Source organism: Rhagoletis zephyria, unplaced genomic scaffold (genome assembly GCF_001687245.7).
Source record: "Rhagoletis zephyria isolate East Lansing unplaced genomic scaffold, Rhagoletis_zephyria_1.1 Rzeph_scaffold_01612, whole genome shotgun sequence".
In the NCBI taxonomy this organism is placed as follows: Eukaryota; Metazoa; Arthropoda; class Insecta; order Diptera; family Tephritidae; genus Rhagoletis; species Rhagoletis zephyria.
In genome coordinates, this window is record NW_016158696.1 from 19,023 (window position 1) to 28,875 (window position 9,853).

Consider the following 9,853-nt stretch of genomic DNA (forward strand, 5'->3'; position numbering starts at 1 on the left):
TTTCAATTTTTCCTAATAAACAATCGTGGTACAAAGCTCAATGGAAATATTAAAAATTAAATGTTAACAAGCCACAATAACATTGACAAATACATAGTTTAGGAAGAGCCTGCCTGAAACTATACAAAAAAGCAAATAAGCAAATGGATGTATAGAATTGACAACAACAACCACGCTGTCGAGTTTAAATAGCGGCAAATCAGCTGCACTTGATAGTAGTTGGTTGAATAAGGAAAATGAATTAGCAACAAGAGTTTACGGGATGTACATAGCTCAGTGGTTAACGCTTCTGACTTTGAACATCGAATACGCAGGTTCGATCCCTGCTGAAGTCTAGGAAAAAGAAGTCTGATGAGGAGATGTGGTGATCTCCGAAATAGTGCTATAACTTCTACCGCTTAGACTTTGTTGCTTTTTCAATTTTTCCTAATAAATAATCGTGGTACAAAGTTCAATAAAAATATTAAAAATAAAATGTTAACAAGCCACAATAACATTGACAAATACTAATGGGTTATTGTTCACATCTTGAGTCTGAAACACATATCTGCATTGCGGAAGTGGGCGTGGCTATTGGGTGAACCCACTTAACTATTGAATTCGCGTCCAATGGTACCATATTCACCAATACATAAAATTTGGTAAAGAAATATTCGCTTTTCTGTGTATTATTAATTTCGCACGCCTAGATTGCGTAGAAGTGCCAGTGTGCGAAGGCGATAATGTCAGGATCATCGTACCAACACTGCCCAAGCCAAGGTTTGCACACAACTGTGCCGATGGATGAATGGTCAGCGAATAGTTAAAAATACCTGCTCGCGAATGGTCCCCAACGTCGCACAGTGTGCTTTTTGAACACTCCATGTGAATTAATCGTAGCGCTTTTGACAGACGCAACAGTTTGGTATGAAACAAAATGGTTTTCAAAGATAATGCTATTCTCTTTCTCGGAAAGATACTGTAATTGACCCACAATTACTCCTTCACCTTAAAAAATTGGTCAAAAATAATAATAATAGATTGGCGCTTACACATATGTTAGAGCTTGGCCAAGCTTCTCCTCCGACTTGTGGCGTGCGCCTTGATGTTGTCACACAAAGCGGAGGGACCTACAGTTTTATGCCGACTCCGAACGGCGATTGCATTTTTTTATGAGAAGCTGGTTTTCATGGCAGAAATACACTCAGAGGTTTGCCATTGCCTGCCGAGGGACGACCGCTGTTAAGAAAAAATCTTTTTCTATATTTTTTTTGCGATGTTGCTTTATCCAGGGCTTGAACCTAGGTGCTGCGGAGTGGAAGCGCGTACGGCTCAAATTTAAAATCTTGAATAGCACTACAGTGTACTTGTTATTCGAGTGATATAAAATTTGAGAAGGATGCACAGCTGCATGCAAATAAAAAATATAATGCCATCAAAAATGCATTTCTTAAATTAAGGTGTTAAATTATTTTTTTTTGATTTTTAAACAGTGGAGTCAGTTTCTCGCCTCAAAATCTATAATGTTAGTGTAATAAAACATACAAAATTTTTTGTTTGGAACAAATCCGGTGGATTTTGCAAATTTTTTTTTTTGAAGAACCCTATTTTTGATAATTTTTTTAAGGTCAAGGAGTAATTGTGGGTCAATGGCAGTATTTGCCCGTGAAAGGGAATAACATTAGCTTTCAAAACAAATTTTTTTCATATCAAAATGTTGCTTCTATCGAAAGCGCTACGATTAATTCGCGTGGAGTGTTCAAAAAGCACACGCCTGCCGGCTCTGCAGATCGATATGTATTAGCGCTTACATTTGTTCTATGTCTTTCATTATTCCTGTATTCAGTATGTGTGGCAACTCTTGCACCTACAATAAGAACAGAACGTACGGTATAATTACATATGCAAAAGCTAACAAAACGTAACTAATAAAGATGAGTTTTTAAGTGTTTAAGTTTTGTGCGTAATAGCTGACGGCGTCAAGCCACGTCCCCCACCGTATTATTATTGGGCGTGGGGGAGTGGTAGATCTGAAGCGGACTTTAAATATTCTTATGCGTGCCGGTGATTTTAGAAAAATTTTCTTCGCATTTGAAATAAAACCAAAGGATGCTGATCTCGTATTTCCTCACAAATTCGATTCAGTCCATGAGCGACACAAGTTACGTGCGTTATTTTAGGATAAAAAACTTCAATGGCCTTAGCTGCTTTTTTCATATATGGTGCTGCATCTGTTTCCAGTAATAAAATCTTACTCCTGTCATAATCGACGCCCAAAATCCTAATAGAGTGGTCGAATACTTTTGCTATACAACTTTGGTCTGCCTCTTCCAAAAGCACGGTATTTAGCAAAAAACGTTTTCTAGAAAAATGTCCTTCACAGTCGTATACTCCTATTATGACATTGGCAATGTACCTACCTACAGTGTCAGTGAATTCGTCAATCGATACCCAAATATAATGTTTTTTCACCACGTTCTTTATATAGCTTATTGTTGACGAAAACAAACTTTCAACATTTGCTCGTAAAGCAGTTTCGCAAGGCGTTTTGAAGCTGGTGTGTTTTTCCAAAAAAGTTTTAAAATGTGGATTTCTCACTCTACAGAGTGGAATATCTGCTGCTACAAATCCCTCGCACAAATCTTTATTAAATTGTGAACTGCCAGAGGTGAAGCTTTCTTGTAAGAACTGTTGCGCATTGTCTCCAGATTTTGCATCCTTTGCACCCCATTAATATGAGAAGCTGTCTGCAAATGCTGTTTTATGAAAAATAATTTATCAGGCGACACGTTTTTGCTGCACACTTTGCAATATAAAATTTGCACATCTGTTTTAAACACTGGGAATTCGTTTACATACTGGTATAATTTCGAGGATTTACTATTTAATATATTATATAAATCTATTTTACAGATATGTATATTTATATTACCGTTGATTTTAAGAGCTTGTTTGTTCACAATATCTAATGTCTCCAAATAATCATATATCCGAAGTAAAATGCGTAAGAAGATATACATATCGTCGTTTAAAGTGCAAAACCGCGTATGAACAAAATGCAAAACCGCGTATGTGAAGTTGTAGAAATTATTTTCTAGAGCGTAGAAACACTCATATTTCAAAATGGTTCTCTTTTTTTTCTGACTAGTATATTTCAGGACGAATGGATAAGGATTGGCCAAGAGCTTGTATGAGAAAATCCAATTTTCTTGCGCCGGGTATTTAATATTCGGCTCCGCCCGAACTTAGACTTTCTTACTTGTTAGTTTTATTTTGGTCGATATTTCGCCTTCAGTCTGAAGGCATTTTCAGGAACTATTAGCTCTGTCCGGTCGACTGGACAAAGCTAGTAGTTCCTGAAGATGCCTTCAGACTGAAGGCGAAATATCGACCAAAATAAAACTAAAAAGTAAATAAAACAGAAAAACATTTAATGCTGTATTTAACATACGGCCTATAGCTCAAAAATAAATTATTAAATTATACTAAACCGCCAATAAACAACACAAATGTACAGCGTGGCGACGAATAACTGTTACCCAGGTCTTTTTGGAAATAAAAGAGCCCTTTATAGATTTTGCGAAAAAAGTATTTTATTATTAATTTTCCACAGATTTTACTTTAGTTGTATTAATTAGTTTTTAAACTTTAATCCTTATTTACATTTGCCAGCAGTGTAAACTTTGAGAGAAAAGTTCATTTGGCACGCAGGTCCTCGTCAGTTAATTTATTCCATATCTTCTGTAACCATAGGCTAATTTTCTCCATTTTGAGTCCCTTATACTCCCCCTTCTGTCCAACATAACGCCTCATACTCAAAAATCGAACAGACTCGGAACTGGTGACTAGGACGGCAATTCTTTCGACCAACCTTATACAGTCTTTTTCTTTTTTGTATTTTTTTTATACAAAGCCTAAGAAAAAATACACCTGAAAAAGACGTGCGTGCCAAATGAACTTTTCTCTCAAAGTTTACACTGCTGGCAAATGTAGATAAGGATTAAAATTTAAAAACTAACTAATACAGCTATTGTAAAATCTGTGGAAAATTAACAATAAAATACTTTTTTCGCAAAATCTATAAAGGATTCTTTTTATATTTCAAAACAACCTGGGTAACAGTTATTCGTCGCCACGCTGTAATATATTTAGCATAAATGAATATACCAGCATAAAAAATCTGCATACTCTAAATCTTCTATACGTCCTCATATTTATACATACCTATGTATATAATTTAAGAGAAGATATTTCGCTGCAAAGCAATGATTATAAATTATTAGTTTACCTTACAAAATTGCGGAGGAATATTACAGAGTATACGGAAAAAAGTTTATCTTTTTACGTTTTTTATTTTGAATAACGTCTGGTCCGGCTATTTGGTTTACTATACAGGTATGTAGAACTATGAATTTAAAAAATACATCAGGGTTTAGTTGAGATATTCGCTTTTGACCACTATGTTTTGTACATTTCCCAGTACTGCAAAGCTTTTGACTGCCATTCAACTGGGAGTGGCCCGCGTGCGCTGGGTTTGGGTCCCGCCACGTTAAAACCCTGCCCAATGAAAAAAAACACATGCCTCGGATGATACCCCCTTCTTTTGATGACGTTCACGGCAAACATAGGAAGGACTATGATTTCAGGGTATGCACTTGGAACCCTTAATCGGGATGGTGCCTTTGCCCGGCTGGTTGATGTCCTAGGGTCGCGATGGACGGGGCGAGGAAAGTAAGCGTGGAGCCTTGCGACGTCCACTACAGTTGCCACGTAAAGGAGTGCAATTCGGTGTTGGATTTGTGGTGGGAGAGAGACCGGCGTTCACTCTAGTGGACGAAAGTCTAGCCACAATCCGCATCAAAGCGAGATTCTTCAACATCTCATTCATATGTGCCAATGCCCCGACGGAAGAGAGGGACAAGGCATCCAAGGCTCTCTTAGATTAGAGCGTACATATCAGCTGAGGGTGATAAACTTCGCCGGGGCCGAAACTTGGCAGTATGTATTACTGGGTTCTAGCATGAAAAGATCCATCAAGCTACATGGTTGTCTTCACATCGAAAAACGGGAAACCAAATCGAGGATGTTGTGATAGACGAAAGGAATGCTTCCATGTTTTAGATGTACATACGTACACTCCGAGGGCCAAACATCGACTCACACTACTATATTGATGCTTCCAATATACGACCCAACCTCGGAGCAGCAAAAAAAGGGCGCCCAACAATCCAAGGAAAGTTCAACGAAAAGCTGCAATCAAAACAGACGGCCAATGGATTCGGCGCTCGACCCTCACACCTGCTGTGAGAGAGCACTCTTCAACAAACCGACTTGCGCGATCAGTGGCACCACATTTCCCGCTCATTACTGGTACGATGAGGAGTGTGAGGAAATGCTTGAAATGCTGGCCGACAGAAAAAACAGCCGAAATTTTTAGCAGAGATTTGAGCGACTTACGGAAGGTTTCAAGACTCTTGTAGGAACAACCATGGCGACCTAGTGACCGAGGTCCAGAAAGTACTCAGATTATGGAGGGAACACTTTTCGACCCTTTTGAATGGCAGAAGCACTGAAAGAAGTGGAGAAGACGAACCCGAGGTCCCAGTCGATGACGATGGAGTCAATATCCCAGCGCCTGACTATAACGAAAAGTGCCAAAGCTGCTTGAGCTGACGGCCTGTCAGCTGAGCTATTTAATTACGATGGCAAGGAGGTAATAAGGTGCATGTCCGACGACTGGAATTCAAGTGCGCTCTGCCCAATCCACAAAAAGGCGACCTCGCAATGCGTGCCAACTACCGCGGCATCAGCCTTCTAAGCATCGGTTGCAAGGTCTTATCGAATGTATTGTCTACCATAGACCAGGTATTCACAATACGCCAAATCTTGGAAAAGACCCGCGAGAAAAGGATCGGCACTCACCACCTATTTGTCGACTTTAAAGCCGCTTTCGACAGCACTAAAAGGAGTTTCCTATATGCCGCTATATCTGAATTTGGCAACCCCTCAAAACTCATACGGCTGTGAAAAACGACGTTGAGCAAGACCACCAGCTCTGATCTGTTGCCGTTCGTCACCAGACGGGGTTTCAGACAGGACGACTCTCTTTCATGTGACTTCTTTAATCTGACGTTGGAGAAGATAATAAGAACTGCAGAACTGAACCGCTCAGGAACAATTTACTACAAGAGCGTACAATTACTGGCTTATGCCGATGACACTGACATCATCGGTAAGAAAAACCGCGAAGTCTATCCTGGCTTTTCCAAGTTGGACAAGGAAGCAAAGCGAATGGGTCTGGTGGTAAACGAGGACAAGACGAAGTATCTCCTGTCATCAAACAAACAAGCAGCACATTCGCGCCTTGTCACCCACGTCACTTTTAACAGTTATAATTTCGAGAAAGTAGAGGATTTTCGTTTACAGCGCCAAATAAGAAGAAGAAGAAGAAGAGAATAGATCTATAACCTTATCAGTCACACAGTAGGGGTATTCTCCAAATCTTGCAAAGCCATTGCATGTAGCACGGATAGCATGAATTGCATAACTGGCAAACACACAACAACAAAATACATGGGAAACAACATTTCCTATCGCTGCAAAATATGCAACGTCGAAACCCATGTATATATTTTGCAAAATAGCATAGCAAGATAAATGCCACCATGTGGTAGTTGTTTTGTTGTTGGAATTGCTACATACTTCTCTCATTCCTCTCATCTCGCTCACTTAGTTTTTTTTTGCTGTCTCTTGTTATTGTATTTGATACATAATTTTGCTGCTTGCAACCCATGCATGCGAACACTCTGCAATGGGGTGTAGTGACTTTCGTCAAAAGTAGGTAAACGTGGAAACAATAACCAAACGATAAGCCAAACAGACATATGACCGTTCTGGGGTCATAAACCCTTTAACGTTCATTCCTTTATTGCATTTCATTGCAGCGTATGCGATGACATATGATCACAAGAGAAACCCAAGTGGAAGGTCCAAAAGCAATTGATACCAAAATAGTTTGACACATTTACCAAATGTGTTAGTCATCGATTGGATATTGTTTTCAACGCTATATAAGTAGAAGTAAGTTCATAAGTAGTTTAGTTACTGAAAATCATTCAATAAACACCGTTGATTTTAAAACGTAATAAAACATACAACACTTTTCATTTTAATAAATCTAACTTGCTCTTTGGCACTCACCCATAGTGACAAGACAAGATTAGATTGGATAGGCGGCTTTCTTGAGAGCTCTGTCCACAGCACAATCTATATAAGGCTAAGCACTTGATGGCAAAGTAAGGCCATCTATTTCATGGCGATCCTGCCCATACGTATCAGGAAAATAGGTGACACTTCAGTACCAACTCCACAACCCAGGCCGATAACCGTAGAGGAATAAGAGACGCCAGGGCCGTGCACAGGAAGAAAAACTAACGAGGATACCTGTGCTACCAAAACCAAAACACAAGCGTGCCGGCAAGGTGGTTGCACTGAGGAAGAAGCTGGTGGTACTCCACGCCAAGGTCTCCCAAGCAGAAGAAGCAGTTAATCCTCCGCCATGGGACATGGTCCAAAAAAAAATATTGTAAAATTGTAAATAAAAAAACACAAGAATGTACACTCACACACACAAATAAAACTTAAAATGAAATAATAAAAATTAAGCATTAAGTTTTATCATATTTTGCATATCCCTTGAAAGTTGTATTAAACAACAAAATAACTGTTATAACAAAGACATTAATTAAAAACATTAAACTAAGGCAAAAAAAAAATTTGAACTAAGAAAATATCATGAACTATGATTAGTCTATGACTATCTTGAAAAAATATATACATAATGTCTTGGTGGAAGAAAGCATTTAGTGCAATACTAATAGCCGTGTCTGGTTACGAGGTTGGAAAAGACAGACAAGGTGAAAAAATAGAAAAGTTAGCCGAAAAAATTAACCAGCATAATGAACCAATTTTAAACCACAACGAATCAGGAATGAATATTACACACATTATTATTATTATTGTCATGTTGTTAACAATCACAGTTCTGTACTCATTAATAAAAAGTTATTTTAAATACAAACACAATAAAATAACGGCTACAACGCCAAGGATTTAAAAAATAGTAAACTTTATGTCGATTTTGCAAAACCCATAAATGACAAGTCCTGTCACGTGGAGGGACATAACAGATAAACTCAGAAGCATTAAGGCAGAATTTGATAGATCGTACAAATGCCTGAATAGGACACCAGTACCCTCCAACCACACTCAAATAAAACATTTAAGAACACTGGTTTATCAGCATAATACGATCACAGGCCTCAGCAAGACAGTCTACCCATTCCTAAGCACCAATCACCAGGAAGAATTCATAAAATTTTTTTCCTCAATCAAAACAAAACTGGAAGCAATTTTCAAACATTTAGAATATAGGGACAAAGTACCGGAAGAGATAAACAAATTCCTAATAATCAAGTTCCAAGATACAGGGGGAGAAACATCAGACGAAGAGGTAGGAAAAACTAACACAATGACCACTATGACTCCTGTAGAATTTATAAATTTGGCTACAAAGCTGTTGCCAGAGTTTGATGGCAAAGCTGAAAATTTGACCAAATTCATTAATGCACTCGACATACTAGATTCGATCAAAGGAGATAACGGAAGCATTGCAATTTCATTAATCAAAACCAAACTCAACCAAACAGCGAGCAGGTTATTGACGAATGAAGCAACAATCGGGGCAATAAAAAGCACACTGACCGCTAACGTGAAACACGAGTCCTCACAAAGTATTGCAGTGAAATTGTTGGGCATAAAACAACACAACAAGTCTGACGGCGATTTCGCCAAAGAAATTGAATCCCTTGCACAACAACTAGAGCTTGCTTACATCTCCGATGGAATGTCGTCAGCGTTGGCAAGAAACTATTCAGCACATTCGGCAGCAAAAGCGATAAGAACCAATGCAAGGTCTGATGAAGTAAAAATGTTAATGAGGGCAGGGCAGTTCTCAACAGTTAGTGACGCAGTCACCAAATTCATTGAGTTAGGGGCCGAAAGCTCAGGCACCCTTCAGGTAAACTATATAAATAATTCATACAGAGGGAACAATTCTAACAGGAGAAATAATTCATTTAGAGGAAATAATTCTTACAGAGGTAATAGAAACTATAGAAACCATTACCGAAATAATCGGGGTAGAAACCACAGTAACTATAATAACAGCAACGGCAACCCAAACAGAAACAACGATAACAATAATAGCTATAGGGGCCGTAATAACCATAACAGGAATGTACGCTACACGGAAGCATCGGAAAACACAGAGCACCCCCAGAGTGCCCAACTGGGGAGTGCGCAAAATTAAACACTGCGAACTTATTAAACATCAATTTGTCATTTAGTAACTTCGTCACCGTAAATTCCTCGCTAAATGACTACGAGTCCACCTTTTTAATAGACACAGGCTCGGAAATTAGTATATACAAAACATCGGCAAATGATCAAATTCAAATAAATACAAATCATATCTACAATTTAAAAGGCATAGGAAATGGTTCCATAAAAACCTTAGGTGCCACTACAGCTACACTTTATATAAATAACTCAGAAATCATTCACAACTTCCAAATAGTAGACGAAAATTTTCCAATCCCTTGCGATGGTATTATAGGGTTAGACTTCATAAAACAATTCAATTGTCTATTATATTACATGTATAATGGTCCAAGTCTATTGATAATCAGTGTTGCCGTTTTAGCCCTTTGGTGGCTAAATTTGGCTACCAAATTCTTTTTTTTGGCCACAAAAATTTGAAATTGCCCCTAGCCCTTTTTTTAGCCCTTTTCAAAATTTATTCATCATTGACATT

At 38.4% G+C, this 9,853-nt stretch overlaps 1 protein-coding gene across 1 annotated transcript; it reads left to right on the forward strand.

The window, feature by feature from the left end:
- The first annotated feature begins 6,761 nt into the window (after positions 1-6,761).
- Positions 6,762-9,717, forward strand: LOC108364632 (ankyrin repeat and ELMO domain-containing protein D-like). The gene is made up of 2 exons (XM_017618386.1): positions 6,762-7,059; positions 7,186-9,717. Exon 2 carries the CDS (start codon positions 8,135-8,137, stop codon positions 9,347-9,349), a length of 1,215 nt encoding a protein of 404 aa, XP_017473875.1. The 5' UTR covers positions 6,762-7,059; positions 7,186-8,134; the 3' UTR covers positions 9,350-9,717.
- The last annotated feature ends 136 nt before the right edge of the window (positions 9,718-9,853 follow it).

What these genes read in the sequence shown, in the direction of transcription:
- LOC108364632 (XM_017618386.1), top strand. Translation starts at nt 8,135, where the DNA reads ATGACAAGTCCTGTCACGTGGAGGGACATAACAGATAAACTCAGAAGC.